The following is a 19,418-nucleotide window of genomic DNA, read 5'->3' on the forward strand; positions in this document are numbered from 1 at the left end:
ACTCCTGTACGAAATCAAGGCTTTGTCCAGGTTCTTTCACCGAGAAGAAAGAGATGAATTGAACGCTGCCCTCAGAGGGGCCAGGCAAGCCCACATGAATATGTTTTGATTCCTGAGACACAAAACCATTTATTTGAGGGTTCATTTCGGTATTTAGAGCCATGCACATATAACACGTTTCCATCAACATGAATAGCTGCCAATTGTCGCGGCAGATTCATCTTTTACGAGCTTGTCAGCAGCGAGGGGAGGTGAAATAGGAGACTTTGCCCCCACGTGAACCTTCTGAGGACAATCAGTTCCCACATTGAATCTTGCCCACATTCATCGACCGCCACTTTCTCCGTTCGTGCGGCGGCGCCAGCTGCCCCCTGCCACCTCTGCCCAGCTGAGGTGGTTTCTCCGATCTGCCACCTGGGTGGGGCAGGCTGCCATTTTCAGTTTGGAAGGAGAAGCCTATCAATCTGCTGCCTGGGAAGAGAGACATCACCGAATTGTCGTTTGCCCCCCAAACGCAGAAAACATCAATTGCGTCGTAGCTCATCAGAGTTGGCGCCACCTGCCACTTCCTTTCTCAGCGGCAATTAACATGCTGCAGCTCGCCATTGATTGAATACGAGCAGCCTGACGCTGCCAGCACGGAGCTCTAAATGAAACGCTACAACCTGATGGGATTTTTCATAGTTTTAGCAACACGAGCTTATTTTTATTGCCAGACTACAGTAGTCAGCAGAGAAGCATTTTTCCTTCCTTCCTTCCTTCCTTCTTTCTTTTTTCTTTCTTTCTTTTTTCCTTCCCTTCCTTCCTTCCTTTCTTTCTTTCTTTCTTTCTTTCTTTGTCTTCCTTTCTTCCTTCTTTTTTTTAAATGCTTTTCTTTGGGGAAGGCAGTGAGTTCCCGACCTGTGTATCTCTTTGGAGGTGGAGGAGGGCAACCCCCTTTTCTGTAACCTGACACCCAACACCTCACCAACATTCAGAGAATGTTGAATAAGTAGATCAATAGATGGATAGTTGGAGAGACCACACTTAAGAACAATTCTTGATCCAGCGTGGGTAAAATTATGAGCTCGTGACGATAAAAACCTGTCTGGCTTGATTTCAGATGCCGTGGGAGGCTGGCTGTGAAATATGACCCCAGGCTGGAGCTTGATGCCAGTTTCTTCTTGACTTTCTACTCTGGGGCTCTTCTGTGGAGCAGTTCAGAATCCTTTCACAAACCTGCTCCATCGCACAAAACATTTTAAGGGTCTAGAACATTCTCCGTTGGAAGAAATTAAACTCTTTTAAGCAACCCAGCAGCCACAGCTTGATAACCCAACAGTAGGGCCAAGATCGCCCTCTCTCCAGGCCATTTTGGGAGAATCCCTTTTAATATAACTAGTTAAAACAAGTGCCAATTCTTTTTCACAATGACACCCTAGGCACCAGAAACTCATATCCTCTGTTAAATACACACAGACATCATACAGTGTGCTTTCAACTAACTGGGAAAATAAAAACTGGAGTTACACATCTCTTTCTCAAAATGAGCTTATTCCTGTGTATCCAATATTTTTCTCAATGCCTGGGGGCTGAAAAAATAATTTTTGAGACAAGATTTGTCTATGCAACCTTGGCTGACATGGAATTCGTTATGTAAATCAGGCTGTCTTGGATCTCAAAGAGATCCACCTGCCTCTACCTCTTGAGTGCTGGGATTAAAAGGAATGTATCACCATGCCTGGCTGAAAATATTATTTTGGTGTTCTTTATACATCTTTATTACTATGCAAATCACTGCCTCAAACATCTAGGCTTTATGCTGTTTATATGGTAATATCTTTGTTTTGAAAGGCCTCTCTAAATGGTAACCTAGGAGAATCTGAAGGATGGGCAATCACGTGACCCATGTCCACTAAGTATGCAAATACATACAGAGCCAGAAATGGCAGTGTTTGCAGGTTAATAGGTAGATAGGAAAAGGGCTCCACTGTTCACCAGTATTAGAACTGAACCCATTAGAAGACTTGATTCTAGAAAATAAAAATAAAAATAAAAACAAAAAAGGAAGAGAAGGGAGTAAAGACAACTGTTGAACTTTAGGGTGCCATAGAGGGTTGTACTGGCTGACTGGGGCCAATTATATGCATCTAGATCTGGCTTACCCCCAGCCAGGTTGGAGCACACAGACAACACCTCAGATGGAAGTAATTAATGAGTCAGCTTACACTGAGAAAAATCCAGTCACCAGTTAGTCAGCAGCTACAAAGCACCCGAGTCTGGTGAAACATTTAAATACTCATGGATATGAGTGGCCAGGCACACACTGAAGAGTCCTTTAGTCTCTCTCATCACTAGCAGCTAAATCTTTGAAGAATTCCATCAAAGGAGAACAATCCACTCTTCTATGACAAACATAGCACCATTCTTGTCTTCTCTCCTCCTTGTCCGCACTGTCCAAATATGCAAGGAAGCCCAGCAGCTCGGTAACGGCCACTCAATCCACAAACATTTTATTTTTTGCAGATTTAAAATGTCTCACACACAAACACACACGCACACACATGTACGCATGCACACACTCATGCCACGCACGCACACACACACATGCATGCACGCATACACATGCTCCTGACTCAGTTTGGAGTTAGATTGATGGGGACACACTGCCTTCAGTTCTACCTGGAAGTCAGAAGTGTGTTTTTGTTTTTTTGTTTTTGTTTTTTTGGTTTTTTTTTTTGTCTTAAAGAGGTTATGCACTTAATAGGACCACAGACAACCATGGTAAAACTGGGTGCCCTGGGACCACAGTGTGTTTTCCAGTAGCAATGCCAGCTCACCGGTGTTTTGCCAACAAATGAAAGCTTCCCTTTCTGCCATCACCAAAGCTCCCTCAGAAAGCACTTTAAAACCATTCATTTCCTAGAAGCACTTATGATGATCCAGGGCTAGAAGTAGAGCATTTTGGGAACAACAGGCTTCTTATGGTAGCGGATTTGGTGAAAACCAAGGATCTCGCTGGCACAGACTTAAAGTTTTATTTCCTTTTTCCATTGTCAAAAAAAAAAAATTAAATTAAGGCTCAAATGTTTTGTTCAACTCTCATTGCTTATGTATATTATATTAAGGCTTATAAATATACCTGGTAAATTAAATTCACCCTGGATTGAATTAACACCTGCTATATGAGTTATTGGCTTTATTTAATCAGTAATCTCAGGGTTTCTCTGCTTTCTCTGGAAACACAATTTAAATATTACGCTAATCTTTAAACTGCTGCTGCTGTGTCCTGACATTTGGAAACTGGTCAGCCGTGCGAAAAAGACAAATATGGGCGCATTAATGAAAAGGCATTTCTTAAAAGTCTTAAAACATGTAACTCAATGAATTATAAAAGAAAATGACAAAGGCAGTGGGGAGGTCAAGCCTGTGTGACTTTCCAGGGAGCAAACAATGCTGGCCGTCTGCCAAGATCGCCTCCACTCTCAGGACTGGCTCATGTGCACTGCTGAGCTCAAGGGCCTTTGTCACTTGGTCATTAAAGACTTGGGAAAAACCTTAGGGAAGCCAAAACAGCTATAAGACCTATAAAAAGATGCTTGTCTTTTGAGACAGGATCTCCCTGTATAATGCAGGCTAGCCTGGAACTCACAGCAAACCTCCTGCCTCAGCTTTCTTCAGCAGAGATTACAAATATGAACTACCACACGGAACTCATATGAGAGGCATTTAATTTCCTCTCTTCCTTTCTAAATTCAGTGCCTGGGTGAGAAAGGGTGGCGCTCTTGGTTCTCTGGCTTCAGTGAGGGAGGGGCACCTAAGTCCTGCTGAGTTGACAGCCTCTGGAGAGAACGAAGTTTTCAAAGTGTTGGTCTTGGGTTCTTTCCTTGACACGCTGTTCCTCCAGAGAATCCACAAGCTTGTTTCTTTGCTCAATCACCTGAATCATCTGCTTGAATATTTCTTGCTCCTCCTTTTGATCATTCTCATCTTTCTGGCCCTCTAAAGAAAAGCAGAAGAAAAAAAAATCAGCCCTCAGGTAAGACTGGGGCCAGGAGAATTCTTAGCGTGGGAGTTCACAATTGTTCTGGACTTGTTATATCCTATACAAGGAAGTGAATTTAACATCAAGGAGCTGCCCTTAAAGCCACGGAGGAGAAACGTGGGCACTTTGTGCCATAGTCAGCTTAAATTTCACATGTGTGCATGTGTGTGTGTGTGTTCATGTGCATGTGCCTGTGTGTGCACACATAGTGTGCACGTGTGTGTTTGTGCATGTGTGTTCATGCATATGTTTGCATGTGCATGTTTGTGTATATGAGTGTGTAGGGGCACTTGAGAGAAAGAGAATTTAATTCAGCAACACCCTGTCAAGTCTTTTTTTTTTTTTTTTTTTTTTTTTTTTTGGTTTTTTTCGAGACAGGGTTTCTCTGTGGTTTTGGAGCCTGTCCAGGCTGGTCTCGAACTCACACAGATCCACCTGCCTCTGCCTCCCGAGTGCTGGGATTAAAGGCGTGCGCCACCACCGCCCGGCTCCCTGTCAAGTCTTAACCCTCCTTCCCCTCTAAGGAAGACACCAAACAGGAGAAGGCTGCTTTCCTAAGCACAGCTGAGCCACATCAAATCAAACTGCCTGCATCAGGGGCTCCTATGTCAATGAGAACAACTCTTCTGCCATTTGTATATAATAATAAATTGTACCTTTTGTTTTGTTTTAAACATTACGTGTGTGTGTGTGTGTGTGTGTGTGTGCCATCTCCTCTATCCCTGGCGGGTCTCAAACTTTTATATAGCTGAGACTGGTCTTGAACTCCTGATGCTCCTGCCTCTACCTCCAAAGTACAGGGATTAGAGGCAGGCACCACTACAGCATGTGCGCGGAGGCCTAAGGACAATTTTCAGGAGTTGGTTCTTGGGTTCCACATTGTTCTAGTTAAGGTCCCTCTTGTTCTTTGCTGCTGGGATTACAGGCATGCACCATTATGACTTCCTTGTACACCTTTCTTAATAGTGCTATATAGTGCCACCCTATAGGGTTTCTTAGAAACAGAAATGGCTCAGCAGATAGACTTGATAGCAAGCACCTTTATCTAATGACCTGAACTCAATTCCTAGGACCCATACAGTGGAAGGAGAGAACCAGCTTCCACAAACTGTCCTCTGACCTCCACATGTGTGCTGGGGGGGGCATTGTGTCCCCCACCCCCACACACAGATAAGTAAAAGTGTAGTTTAAAAAAAAATACAGTCTGAGCTGGGTATGTTGGTGCTTGCCTGTAGTCCCAGTACTTGGGAGGCTGAGGAAGGCTGCAATTTAAGGCCAACTTCAGAGGGAGAGTTTCAATTGGGGGGGGGGCTATAAATCACTTTCATGGGTGGGAGATGAGCTTGTGGTCTCCTGCTAAATTGGAGCCCAGCTGTTCTCACCTTAAGAGATTATTTCTGTTCACTGTGACTCGATTTTTCAAATCTTAAGACATGGATAAAATACTTAACCAAAACTGCCGGTGGCTAGTATGTGGTGTGCTTTCCCAGTACCAGGCAACTCAGTAAGGCTGGGACAATGCGAGTTCTGTGAGATCTAGACCTGTAAGATGTCAGTGTAAGGAAGTCATCATAGAGCAGGCCCACAAACCCACAGGCACACCTCAGAAAGATGCTCTTAAGGCTGGAGTCAATGAATTCCTAAGTACTGGCTGGACAATTGTCTCATGCACAATGCCCTGTCACAGTCCCAGCCAAGGCCAGCAGGGAATATTCTTATTCCCAGGCCTGGCTTCTCTGGGCCCCACCCCCTGGAAGACTTCTACGGTCCTCATGTACTGTAATGACGGATCTGGCTACCGCTCTCCCACTGAGATCACAAACTCCCAGTGGGGAGAGGCTGGTCTTTGTCATCTGCCAAGCCTAAGTAAATACATGGATACCATGGTGCTTGCTGGGCATGGTGGTATATGCGGGGGACCCCAGTAGGTAAGAGGCTGAGCAGTATGGTTTTAGTAGGAAAATCTCCCCCACCAGCTCATGTGTTTCAACACTTGGTTCCTATATGGCGGCATTGCTTTGGAAGCTTTTCTGATCTTTTGGGGGGTGGGACCTCACTGGAGGAACGGGATCATGGTCGGGGAGGGGATGCTTAGAGTCTTGCTCTGCTTCTAGCCTATCTCTGCGTCCCACTTAATTAAGAGCAGACAGGTGCTGCATGCTCCTCCCACCACAGACCCGCCAGTGGCCATGCCTTCCAGGCATGGTGGACAGTGCCCCCTCAAATTGTGAGCCAAAACAAACCTCTTCAGGTGTTTGGTTATAGCCATGAGAAAAGTAACAAATATATAGAGGCAGGAAGCCTGGGTGTTCAAGGTCAGCTTGGGCTACACCACAAGACTCCACCTTAACAAGCATACATTTAAACATTAAAATAAGTTGCTTTATTTTTATCAACACACAGGATGATGGAAATGTGGCTCTCACAAGTGAATGACACCAGCCAGAGACCTGCTGGGCTTCAGAGGTGGTCAAGGAACAGGCTGGCTTTGTCCTCTGGCTCTCAGACCGGTGGCTGTGCAAGGCAGGATGGGCTCTCCACCAGTCTATAGCATGCTTTGCTCAAAGGTCCTGGGGTGGGCGTGTCTTCAGCAGGGGCCCCACACCTGTGCCACACTCACCATCCTTGAGCATCTTCTGTCGTAGCTTCTGCTCCAGTCTCCTTTGGTGATCTTCTAGTTCTAGCTCCTGGGCCCTGAGGACAAGAAAATGTCCCCGCCATTAATAGGGAGTTTGTGGAAGCATCAATGGAGGTAGCCACAAACAGTGGCCAGCACAGGCTTTTTCCCATTAAAACTGGACTATTCTAATATCTCTAAACAGAAGGTGTTGCTACTGCTGGGGCCACTAGAGGTGCCTAGAAAGACGACTGAGATTGCTGGATCTGAGGAAGATAAAATGGCTGGAGGGGGTCATGTTGAAGGCCACCAAACTGTTCCTTGAGGTTTGCTCTGGGGGACCAGCAGAGCAGGAAGTGGAGCTGAGTCCTCTTTGACAGCCAGCTAGGGACTTGACTTTTCAGAGCCTGGGGATGTCTCAGGCATTCCTCCCTTGTAGCTCCCCAGATGCTGGCCCATGCATCGTTTGGGGGACTCCCAAATGCCACTCCAGAGCTCAGCAGAGAAATGAGGACCTAGACAGATGTGATGTCAAGAGGTGGTAGTTAGAGTCACATGATCCTTAAGAAAAGACTGTAAGGGGGAGAAGCACTGAGTGGCCCCCATGGGGTTGAAGGGTCCACAGCAATGCACTCCACAGACCCGGAGGGTGAGACAGTAGAGGGGCTTGGGGACACTGTTCCCCGGGGCCACAGAGAGACTGACAGTTGGGAATGGGTCCCTCCATTCCTCCTCTTGGGACTTGCTCTTCCAGACCTGACCTGTGGTTGCATGTGTACCCGTGACAGTGTTGTTGCTAGTAGTTTCCGTATTTATTTTGCTCCTTTGTTTTTGAGATGGGGTTTCCTGTAGTGCAGGCTGGACTCAGACTTGCTATGTCACCTTGAACTTCTGCACTTCCTGCCACCCCCTCTGCCCCTACATACAATGTTGGTATTACAGATGTGTGCCATTAACCCGGTGGTGCTGGGATTTGAACCCTGGGCTTTCCGAATGCTAGACAAGCATTCTACCAGCTGAACTACATCCCCAGACCTGCTACTACTTTTCCTTCTAAAGCTGCTTCAGCTAAAGTCCTGTCTTATTACTGACACCTGGGTCCTCTGCAGGAGCTCGGAGATGGTGGTAGCTCAGATCTCAGAGGAAACTCTCTGGGAGAAGCTTAGCAACAAAGAGGCTGCTATAGAATCAGCTTCAATGTCTCCTTGAAGTCCTGTTATTCCTGGGTGACTCCCAGCCATGGGCTAAGCATCACAGTGGTGTGAGAACTGGCAAGTCCTTCCAAACACGGAGCTCTCTGATGGGCACTCTATTCTGATGCTCCTCTGCCTTGGCTGGGTCTCAGAGCTATTCACAAGCAGAACTCCTCCAGCCCAAGTCTCCCTCCCTCCCTCCCTCCCTCCCTCCCTCCCTCCCTTCCTCCCTCCCTCCCTCTGTTTTTTACAAGGAATCAGAACTGCAGTAGGGCCCAAGACTCTCCCACTATCCTGTCTCCTTTCTCTTTGTCCTTCACAGGAGTCCTCCTCAAGGAATCTCACGTATCACTCATTCTGCCTTAACTTTGCTTCCTGAGGGGTCTGACCTGACATGCCAATCTAAGACATCTTTCCTTGCTCACACAGGTCTTCCTCCAACCAAGCCCCACCCTTCAAACGTGCCTCTGTCCAGTGCACACACCCCGGTTGTCCTCTTTGACCTCTTACAGAGGAGAAAGTCCTTGGCCAGAGCTCTCTCTGGTGAAGCTGATGGCTTGGCTGCAGCCCCAGTTCGCCTCCCTCCTCCCCAAGACAGACTCTTGTATCCTTCACAGAACCCTTCTTGTCATGCATTCACTTCTCTGCCCCGCCCGTCCCCAACCTCCAAAGGGCTGAGGTTCTAGGCTTGCACCACCCAAGGTGCCTGGCTACAGCCTGTTTTTATAGAAACCAGCTGAGTTCCCAGTGCAGAGAAGATGTTCTTGATAAATTTCTGTTGGAAGGACTACAAGTCAGACCTAACTCCAATGCAGACAGTATGGCTGCATATGAGGCAGATATGGACAGATACTCAAATGATTGCTAGATTTCCCTGTGCCTGGCACTCCCTTCCAGGGGGTAGTGAGTAGTGACTGTAACTCCTGGCCCCCTCCTTCAGCCCCTCCTATCCCCACCCTCAGGTAGATTTTAGAGAGATAGATAGGGCATGCTCACCTCACTTCTTCTCTCCCAGACTCGGTCTATCTATGGCAAGCATGTGTTCTCAGGCTCCCTAGGCTTTGCTACGTGCTTTGGTAAGATTTCACAGTGCTGCCCGCTTAGGCTGCTGAGTCCATGTAGGTGGCAGGAGGAGCTGCCCTGTGAACTACAGGAAGAAAGCTTAGCAGCATCCTTGGCCTGTATTCAGTAGCCTTTGGTCACAGCCACAAGTGTGACAACCAAGCACATCTCCCTGGCCTTTGCTAAATAGTCTCTGGGGATCACCCCCTCATTGACCTTGAGACCCAAGGGTCTAGGATAAAACCTTTCCCCTAAAAATCAAGTAGGTCCCCTTCCATTTTTCATGAGGTAGCTATATCCATTTCTGAGATTTGGCTGGTGTAGAAGGTTGAATAAGAAAGACATGTCCACATCCTAAGCCCTGGGAATAGTGAATCGGATGTTGCTTTAAAAGGGGTCTTTCAGACGTGGTTAGGGACCTTGAGATGGCTACATTCCAGATTATATCAGTGAGCCCTGAGCCCAGTGAGAAGACTTTCGAAGAGACAGACAAGAAGACACAGACACACAGAGAAGGCTGTGCGACACGGCCACCCCCAAAGAACGCCTAGAGCCACAAGACGTGGAAGAGGCAAGGAAGGAGTCCCTGTGCGAGGATCTGGGAGAAAGCGGCTCCCTCGGGCCCCTTCACGTGGACTTCCGGCTTCCAGACTAAGGGAACCACCCCTTCACGTGGACTTCCGGCTTCCAGACTAAGGGAAATGTTTCTGCTGCTATGAGAACCCTAAGAAACTAGTTAGTGAGCCTGCCCGGGTTCTCAGCCTCGGTCATTAGTCACTACTAATAATAAAGGTAATATTTGGAGGGTTTACCTATTTCTCACCTGGTTCAGAACCTGGCAGGAAAGAGTGGACCCCCCTCTCAAAGCTTCCCAGATGACCACTCAGGGTTGAAGTGAAAACAAAACCAACAACATAAACGAAAACTCCCAACCTAACTCTGGAACTCAGTGGTTTATTCTCAAGGCCATTTTCTATCTCCAGACTGCTGGCAGCATCCTTTGTTTCAGGATTGGGTGGTGAACCATAAGTCTTCACTCTGACCAGCTGACCAGGCTACCAGCCCTTTCTCCAAGAAGACAGATCCCAGACAGCCAGTGTTCAGCCCTTCTTTTGTTAAAGCCACCAGGAAGTGGTCAGGCAGATTTCCCATGGCTCACACATAGGCCAAAAATAGCATCCCTACTGATGGTTTGTTACTGGGGGCCAGGAATGGTCCAGCTGCCGTCTTGCTCCTGACCTGCTACTGAAATCTGTTTTAGCCACTGAACTCGGAAGAGAGAGAGGACACTAAAGACTCTTTCCACTAATGCCAGCATGATATGCAAGACACAAAATACCAATTTGCCTCAATCACTGTTCCGTATGCACGAAGAAGAAAACCCCGGGACTCCAGCCAACGACGGTGAGCCACCCGCGCCCAGCTACCCGGCTGTTAGCACTCACTGTTATCCATGTTGTCTTACTTACATGATCAGTAGCTCCGACTCATAGCGCATTAATTTATTCTTCTCCAGAACCAGCTTAAACCATTCCTGCAAAAGCTGGGCTTCATCCTGTGTCCCTGAATCTGCTTAAGAAATCAATGGCAAATGGGTTAGATTGGCATTTCTTGTCTCATGATCAAACTGCTTCCGAGCCACTTTAGCGGGCCTTGTTTGTGGCAAGCAGGGCCCGGCAGGAAGCAGCTCCCGGCACCCTGTGGAGGCCTCAAGGTCATGAGCAGCACAAATGAAACCCACCTGTGCCTGCCTGCTCAGGGGGAGTCCTCCTGGGCACGGAGGACCTGACTACTTCAGTTCCAAGGTCACATGCCTGTGATGACTGATGTCCTACTACTCCTACTACAAAGGACTCATCTCTGCCTACTTTTGTGTTCATAAAATTAACGGACGTTTCTGCATCAGCGAAGTCCTAGCTGCGTGCCTTTCCTCACCCCATCACCCCCCTGGAAATCAGACTCACACAGAGGACCCAGGTGGTGTGCTGTCCCTGCCCAAGCCAGGGTTGCTCACACCACAATGGATCATAGACAGGTGATTGGCATTTTGATTTTCTTTCCCCGCTGAGGAAAATCCAAATGGTGAAAAAAGCTACAGTTAGAATTGAGTCTCCCTGGAGACACATTTGTATTCCTACATTCTTACAACATAGATATGTCCCTTTATTAAACAGAGGCTTAACTGTGCGCCATGTGCATGCCTGGTGCCCACGGAAGTCAGAAGAGGACAATAGTTTCCCCAGGAACTGGTATTACAGGCAGTGGTGAGTGTCATGGGGTGCTGGGGCTCAAACCTGGGTCCTCTGGAAGAGCAGTCACTACTCTTAACCACCGGGCCCCTTCTCCAACCTCTAATTCGAGATGTCAAAAAGTGTTTTGTTCATTTGGTTTATACAAAGTCAGGGCTAGAGTGATGTCTATGTTACGTATCTCAAGAAATTTGGAGAGAGTTTAGTGTATCTATTGAATGGAAGTGTCTGATAATCTTTGTGATCAGAATGACTCAAATCACAACAGAGAAACCGTCTGGAAATACAGAGACAGTAGGGGGACTCTCGCACCTGTTTCCTGAGATCTGGGTTTATAGACGTCATTAACTCCATCTTCGCTCACAGAAGACCTCTGGCTTCCCGCTACAGCAAGGGTGCAACGGTGCTCCATGCTTTGTTTAGGTAGTGAGCCCTTTCCTTAAGCCAGTTCAAGACTCTGCATAGATCTCATTAAACACCATCTTGTTAAGCTGAGTGTGGAGGGGCACACCTGATATCCCAGAGGCTGAGGCAGGAAGACTGCCATGAATTCAAAGCCAACCTGGGATACATAGTAAGTTCCAGGCCAGTCTGGACTATGGAGCAAGACCCTGTCTCAAAAAACTAACAACCAATTAACTAAAATGAATTAAATACCAGCTTGTGTGTGTGTGTGTGTGTGTGTGTGTGTGTGTGTGTGTGTTTTCCTGTTTCGGGGAAATCTCTTGACTATTTTACCCAACTGGCACATTTTTTTAAAAATGTCTCTGAGTGGGTAAGTACATGTGAGTGTGGGCGCCGCTGGCGTCAAGAACAGGAGTCTGGATGCCCTGTGGTTGGAGCTATAAACAGTTGTGAACCGCCTGAGGTGGGTGCTGAGAACTGAACACCTGTCTTCTGCAAGCAGTATGTACTTCTTCTGTGGAGTACCCTCCCCACAGACACACACAACACACACTACATATACACACACATAGACACACACAACACATACACATATACACACACTACACATACATAGACACACACAACACACACTACACATACATAGACACATAGACATACACAACACACACTACACAGACACATAGACACACACACAGCACACACTACACATACATAGACACATAGACATACACAACACACACTACACAGGCACAGACACATAGACACACACAACACATACTACACATACATAGACACATAAACATACACAACATAGACACAGACACACACAACACACATACACCGCACACACAATACTACACACAACACAGACACACATATGTACACACACAATTTAAAAGTAGTACACTCTTTTTTTTAAAAAGACTATTTTCAAAGCTCTTCCATTTTTTCATCCATCCAGAGTCAGTTTCTTCTAGATGTTTGTTTAATGTTTCTATATTAAGAACCGTTTTCCACGATAGAGAAAACAGAAAAGCTGTGAGCTGGAAATGCCGTCTCTCCTTACCGTCTAACACGACACCATCTGCCACCAGCTCTGGGCTTCCCCTTCCTTGTCCCCAGTCCAAAAGAAACAGCTTTCAAGCACTATTTTGCTGTCTGTAGAGAAGGTTTTGCTTTTGTTTTTCAAATCCAGTCGCTCTGCTACACGAATCGGCATGGTCTAGCTAGATTTGCATCCTGGATGGTATGTCCTTGCTTCCATCCTATGTGTCCTTCTGAAAATCTTGCTCATCAGGGACTTGCCTTTGTGTCACAGTGACGTCCCCAACACACGCGGAGCAATCACAAGATGTACCGAGACACTTAATGTTCCTTTACCAGTAGACTAATTGGTGATTTTATTGACTTTGGTTCAGTTTGATATATGTGTGTGTGTGTGTGTGTGTGTGTGTGTGTGTGTCTTATATATGCCTTCTGTTCTTTAGTAGACAAAGTCTCTTTGGGGGAATCTGTAGAGACAGCTTCTTGTAAAGGTTTACAGATGTTATAGTTTGAACATAAAATGTCCCTCACAGGCTCACATAGTTGAACCTGGGGTTCCTAGCTGTTTTGAGAAGTTGTGGAACCTTCAGGTCAAGCCTCACTGGAGGAAGTGGATCACTGGGGCAGGCCTTGAGGCTTTCTAGCAAGGCTCCACTTTCCTTTACTCTGCTTCCCAAATGCAGAGGCACTGTGACCAGACAGGCTTGCTCCTGCCACCATGCCTTCCTTGCCCTGCCAACACTTCCTTGCCACGGTCAGGCTTTCCCCGCCACGCTGAAAATACAAACCCTTAAGTGTATTTTGTCAAGATACTTTATCATAGCAACAAAACAGTAACGAAGATACCAGGGGACCTGCCCTCCCAAGGTATCAAATACTGGGGATTTTGCTTTCTTACTTACAACAGTGCGCTGAAGTATTTGTCTGTAGTTTGTCTGTCCCCATCCCATTCTGCCCTCGTGGAGCCTGTGCAGTTTAGAAAGCACTGCCTCTCACTGTAGGTATAGTAGAATGGACAGAGTAGGATTCTGGGTCAATCAGGCCTGTGATAGTCAAGTCACCTACTATCTCTCTGCCTTAGTCTTCCCCATCTTCCACAAGGACACTGCAGACAGTGTTGGTTGGGGATGTTAAATGAAATGATACACGGAAAATGTTCAGCCCAGTGCTCCACGTATAGTAACCCTTCAGGGAACTGGCCCCTTGCAGTATTCCTCAGCCATTCTTCTCGCCTTCCTTCAGACGGGTTAGCTTCCATTCATCTTTAAAACCCAGCTAGGCAGCAAAAACCAAAACCAAAAGACCCTTTGTCTTCTAACAACTTGAAACCACCACCACCACCTTACTAATACGCCCCTACAATGGGCATACCCACCATGAGCGGATCATCCACAAAGATGTGACTGTGGTGTGCCTACCCAGGCTCTTAGCTTTCTTTCATTGTTCCAGCAGCTGCTGCTGTTCCTGCACAGGGCTGTGACTCCTCACCTAGAGCCAGGCTTCAGCTAGAGGGGTGTGGCCAAGGCAAGCAAGGTGACTTCTGACCAAGAAGACCCAGACAGTTCAACTATCTAATCCTTCCTCCTATCCTCTGCTTAGGTCAACTGTCAAGGTTCTTTGCTCCTGAACTCTTAGCGTTGTTCTTAGATACAATGGAAGGGTTCCACTTGCCATGGTAAAATCAACACGCAGTGTCTGGATGGCACCCCAGCACTCGGAAGGTGGGAGCAAGAGGATCAGGAGATCAAGGCCAGTCTGCGGTACATGAGGATTTTTTCTTTTCTGTCTCAAAAAACTAACAAAGCAATCAACAACAAAAACAACTAAAGCTTGACACAAATCAACTCTTTGTTAATCATCATTTATAATAATCCAACTTTGCCCAAGATTGCTCTCAAAAGCACAGAGCAAACTATGACAGTCTTGACTGAAATTCTATGACTCTCCACATCAAGGTCAAGTGACCAAGCCTGGTGCACCCTCGTCCTTGCCTGCCTGGGGTGACTGGCACACAGCGGTCAGTACTTTGTTTTCTGGATGGAAAATAGCAGAAGGAATGTACAATCTGTCCTGTAAAGCCACACTGGTTTTGTGAGCATTTCCCTTTCCAGGTGCTACCCCTTTTCTGATTCTGTATTGGTGTGTTGTTTTTCCAAGTCCAGTCTTGTTTACTGTCTGGCTCAGAACTAATTCTTTAGATACAATGTTTCTGGCTCCTTAGAATCTGTGGGGCATCCTCACTGCTATTTTGGTAATGCACAGGACACTCTCGCTATAATGCACAGGACACCCTTGCTGATGCTGCTGGCATAGAATGGCTGTGTCAGAACTCTCTGCGCATCTGTGGGACATTTCCTCAAGACTGTGATCCTTCCTTCTGTTCTCTGGTTTTGTTTATTGTGGATGCTGGGCATCGAACTCAGGGCCTCATATATACTCAGCAAGTGCCTTACTAGCTGTGCTACATGCCAGACCATGCCCTCTGACTTCTCATCAGCCTGTGACTCAGTCACACTGGCTGGCGTCACTGAAGTCCCTATCAGCGTCAGGTCCCAGAGCTTAGAGTTAACTGTCTCCTACAGTTCCCTACTCACAACAATGATGACCCAGAGGTGGGTGCTCTAGGGTTTGGGGAATAAGCTTTATTGCTGACAGTTTTTTTTAAATACTAAGTAGTTATTGACTTTTTATTACGTGTGTGTGTGTGTGTGTGTGTGTGTGTGTGTGTGTGTGTACGCACACTTCTCAAGGTCAGAAGACCATTTGTGGATGTCAGTTCTCTGAGTTCACCATGTGTGTCCTGGGAACAAAATTTGGATTGTCAGAGCAAAACTTAACAAAAATATCTCACTGGGTCATGGGTATTAAAGTTTTTCAGATCATTTTTGCTCCTTTTATGAAAACATTATAAAGGTTTTCCTAAATTTTTAGTTTGGTGGTTATAAAATTACACTTCATTAATTTTTCTTTTTCTTCCTTTTCTTTTTTTTTCTTCTTCTTCTTTTGTTTTTGTTGAGACAGGGTTTCTTTGTGTATCTTTGAGTATCCTGGAACTCACTTTGTAGACCAGGGTAGCTTTGAACTCACAAAGATTTGCCTGCCTCTGACTCTTGAGTGCTGGAATTAAAGGCATGCGCCACCACACCTGGCCATTGTCTGATTGTCAATCAATTGGATTCATATCCATGGGTTATTTTATCTTTTGAATATCGGTCCTATCTTCATCTGCCCTGACCATTTTTTCTGTACTTACTTGATTTCTTTTTCCTTTTCTCTTCTTTCTTTCTTTCTTTCTTTCTTTCTTTCTTTCTTTTCTAAACATGGTTTCTTTGTGTAACCCTGGCTGTCCTGGAACTCACTCTGTAGACCAGGCTGGCCTTGAACTCACAGAGATACACTTGCCACTATCTCCTGAGTGCTGGGATTAAAGGCATGAGCCACCACTGCCCGGCACTTGTTTTATTTTAAATAATCAATTTAGGAGGGTTGCCCTCTAGTCTATCAATACAGCCTGCAGAGATCAGTGACCAATCTTTTGACATTGTGACAGATGTTCTCTTTACAAAGCTCACACAGGAGAGCAGCACATGTGAGTTACAAACCGACTGACCAAGCAACCTCATGGCCTTTTAAGCAAGTGTATGATTTGTGCTGGGCTATGCTCCTAGCTGTCTTGGGCTCATGCAGCCTGTGGGCCATATTTGGACACACACAGCGAAGCTGGGAACAGAAACAGGCATGTAACAGGTGGTTCTCAATATCTGTGAGCGATGCCATCTTCTGTGGACTGTGAACATACCTGTGTGTGTCTTTGCCAAGTGTGCTGCAGGCAGGCCTATGCATGCATCTTAAGCCTGGGCCTCTCCTGTGACTGCCCTCGAAGAGGGCTGTGCTCAGAACCCCACACTGCACTGACTGCACGACTCACTAATCAGAACCCACCGTGTCACACCCTGGGACCTGGGGACAGACTTCTTGTGCTACCACGCTGCTGCTCCTGTTGTTTGCTGTGCAGTGAATCTCAAGCCTCCTCCCCCACTTGGAAACACTGAATCTCAGCAATGGCGTCTGCAGATCTGGGGAAAGCCAGTCAAACTGCTTGCTTCAGTCACTTCAGGTCAGAGCGACTCCTGGAGACCCTCCCTGGGTCCAGTTCTTTTCTGATAATATCATATTTAAATACAGGGTTGACATCACCTTTGACTCCACTTTTGTGGTCTGTCTGCATTCCTCCCCTGTTCTGCTGCTGTGTGGAAGCTTAGAAACCAGCCACATGGACTGGCTGGCAAGGGCTAACCTCAGACTCACTGCTTAGCCATTCAGAGAAGAAAGTGTTAGGGAGAGCATGCTAAGGCCATCCGCGCCCCAGAGCTCACCCCCTAATGATGCTCAGCTGTCAGACGGGCACCCTCCATGCCACAGGCTCTGCCTCTCTGTTGAACTGTCTTCACTTAGTTGCTGCGGTGCTGAGAGTGACAATTAGAATCCTCACCGGGACTGGAGAGTTGACTCAGTGGGTAAGAGCACTTGTGGTACCCAGCAACGCACCGCTGCCTGCAACATCAGCTCCAGGGACTCTAATGTCCCCTTTTGGCCTCCATGGGTGTGTGCATAGACATACACATACACACACAAACACACCATTAAAAAAAAAAACAAAAATACAACTGGCCAGTTGGTAAGATGGCACTTGCCCCAAGCCTGACAGCCTGAGTTTGACTCTAAAAATCCATATGGCAGAGGAGAGAAATAGTTCCTGCGAGTTGCCCTCTGTGTGCTATGCCATATTGCCCATGCACACACATGATATTTATACATCAGTGTAATACAAATTTCAACGTCTACATTGACATTATTTTCCTCCTCTTTTTCCTTCTTCTCTTCCTCCTCCTTCTCTGTGAGACAGGCTCGCTGCCACGTAGCCCAGGTTGGCCTTGAGCTTCTCATCCTCTTGCCTCAGCCACCTGAGAGGATTACAGGCAGGAGTCACTAAGTCGGGCTTCCTCCAGGATTCTTATATGGGCAAGCATGTGAAACTCATGGACTATACACATCTGTGGAAAGCAGCTTCGATTCTGTCTGGAGAAGGGAGTTCTAAGTGAATAGGAACGAAATGGATAAACACACGCCCAGCACTAAGAGAAGATTGGCCCCGTCACTGGGCTGTAGAAGGAGGGGACTCAAAAAGAAAGAGAATCCATCTCTTTGACGGTCTAAGATGTGACAGGCCCATTTATCAAGTGCTTCACTAAAATGGTTTCAGTTATTCTGTAAGAGTGTGCGTGAGCATTTGTGAAGGTCAGAGGTTGGCATAAGCATCTTCCTCAACCACTTTCCCTCTTGGTCTTTCACTGGGACTTGAGGCTCACTGATAAGACTGGGCAGCAAGCCCTAGGATCCTCTCGCCTCCACCTCCCCAGCACTGGGATTGGGCTGCCATACCTAGTCTTTTACCAGAGGTGTGGGGATTGAACTCTGGTCTTCAGGTTAGTATGGCAAGCACTTTACTGACACACACACACACACACACACACACACACACACACACCTATCATTTCCTTTGCCATCTATCTCCACCATCCCTTGGAGGAAAGCCTGTCAGCTTATCCATTTTACAGATGGGAAAATTTGACGGAGCAGTAACTGCAGAACGCTGCTGATGTCAAGATTCATTCAAGAACACCTGGCTCATCCCTGTGCTTGGTCCAGAATCCCCCACTGTCACATGAGACAGGAAATTATTATTCCTTGGTTTCCTCAGCAAGATGAAAACCACAGGATAGCAGCCAATCTCTTCCCTGGCTGGGCTGAAAGGTCATTAAACCACTCTTCATGTGTGTGCTGCTGCCCTCTGCTGGCGCCCTCCAGCAAGTGCATTGTCTTTGCTATCCTTGTGAAGGAGAAACTGAGAGACTCCACCACAGGAGAGAAGCCCAAGGTGGGCTTCCAGGCAGCCAGCCGCAGTGAGTGAGCCTATGAGGGAAGGGCCTGGCTGGTCCATCTTCCCTGAGAACAAACCTTTCATCATTTGAAGCTTTTCTCCTTTTGCATTTGCTTTCTTCTGTCTCCAGACGTGAAAAGAAAGCTCAGACCCACCCGACCATAATCTGTGTGGTAGTCTCTTGCCAGGGCATACCATGATCCTGGCTGGCATTTACCATGATGTAACCCTAGCATTGTCTGATGTCTCATCTAGACAAGCCCAAGTAGCTGACAGAGGGAGGTCTGGCTGTTCATGCAAGGAGGTGGGACTCAGGGGGTCCAGGTCACTATTGGTGACTTAGATACAGGGGGACCACAGGGGCTCTCTGCTGCCTTTGCCCAAGATACCCACCACATGCACAGACACCCTGTGTGTCACAGACATCCTTGGTTTGTCCTTTAGGGTTGATGGCTAACTCTCTGCTTCACTTCGTTTCCTTTTCCTGAACAAATTGGGGGGGGGGGGGCATGCTTGGGTGTGGGAGGACTCATTTCTGACTGTTGGGAAAAAAAATTAAAAGAAAGCCAGAATTGTTGTCGGGACAATGAAGAGCTCATTTCACTCAGACGTCAGGGCCCTTGGTCTGCACCCTCCACCCCACACCCCTGCACAGTCCTCTAATTCAATGAATAACTCCCAGGCACAAAAGAGCCTTTCAGGCTGTCCCAGTCATTACAGAGGGGCCTCGCCTAACTGTCGCAGCCCACTCCTTGTTTGCGGGCCTGCCTCTAAATTTGGTTATTCACAACCTTGATAGCTCAACATTATTGCCTAACTGTGATCATTGTCTAATTATCCTAATAATACCTATTAAATAATTCTCATTAAATCCCTTGAA

General features: G+C 46.9%; 1 protein-coding gene across 2 annotated transcripts in view; it reads right to left on the minus strand.

Moving 5' to 3' along the window:
- Positions 1–3,694: 3,694 nt before the first annotated feature.
- Positions 3,695–19,418, minus strand: part of LOC121457860 (MICAL C-terminal-like protein) — a 51,341-nt gene continuing 35,617 nt past the window's right edge. Inside the window, exons 9-11 of one of the 2 annotated variants that reach the window (XM_041666909.1) lie at positions 10,366–10,465; positions 6,645–6,718; positions 3,695–3,981 (exon numbers count right to left, since the gene is read on the minus strand). In XM_041666909.1, coding sequence (XP_041522843.1) covers positions 3,797–3,981; positions 6,645–6,718; positions 10,366–10,465 — 359 coding nt within the window. In that variant the 3' untranslated portion in view covers positions 3,695–3,796. Of the gene's footprint in view, positions 3,982–6,644; positions 6,719–10,365; positions 10,469–19,418 lie in introns of both variants that reach the window. The other variant, XM_041666908.1, reaches the window with a different exon arrangement.

This window comes from Microtus oregoni, unplaced genomic scaffold (assembly GCF_018167655.1).
Source record: "Microtus oregoni isolate MIOR12 unplaced genomic scaffold, Mior012 000016F_ref0000370, whole genome shotgun sequence".
In the NCBI taxonomy this organism is placed as follows: Eukaryota; Metazoa; Chordata; class Mammalia; order Rodentia; family Cricetidae; genus Microtus; species Microtus oregoni.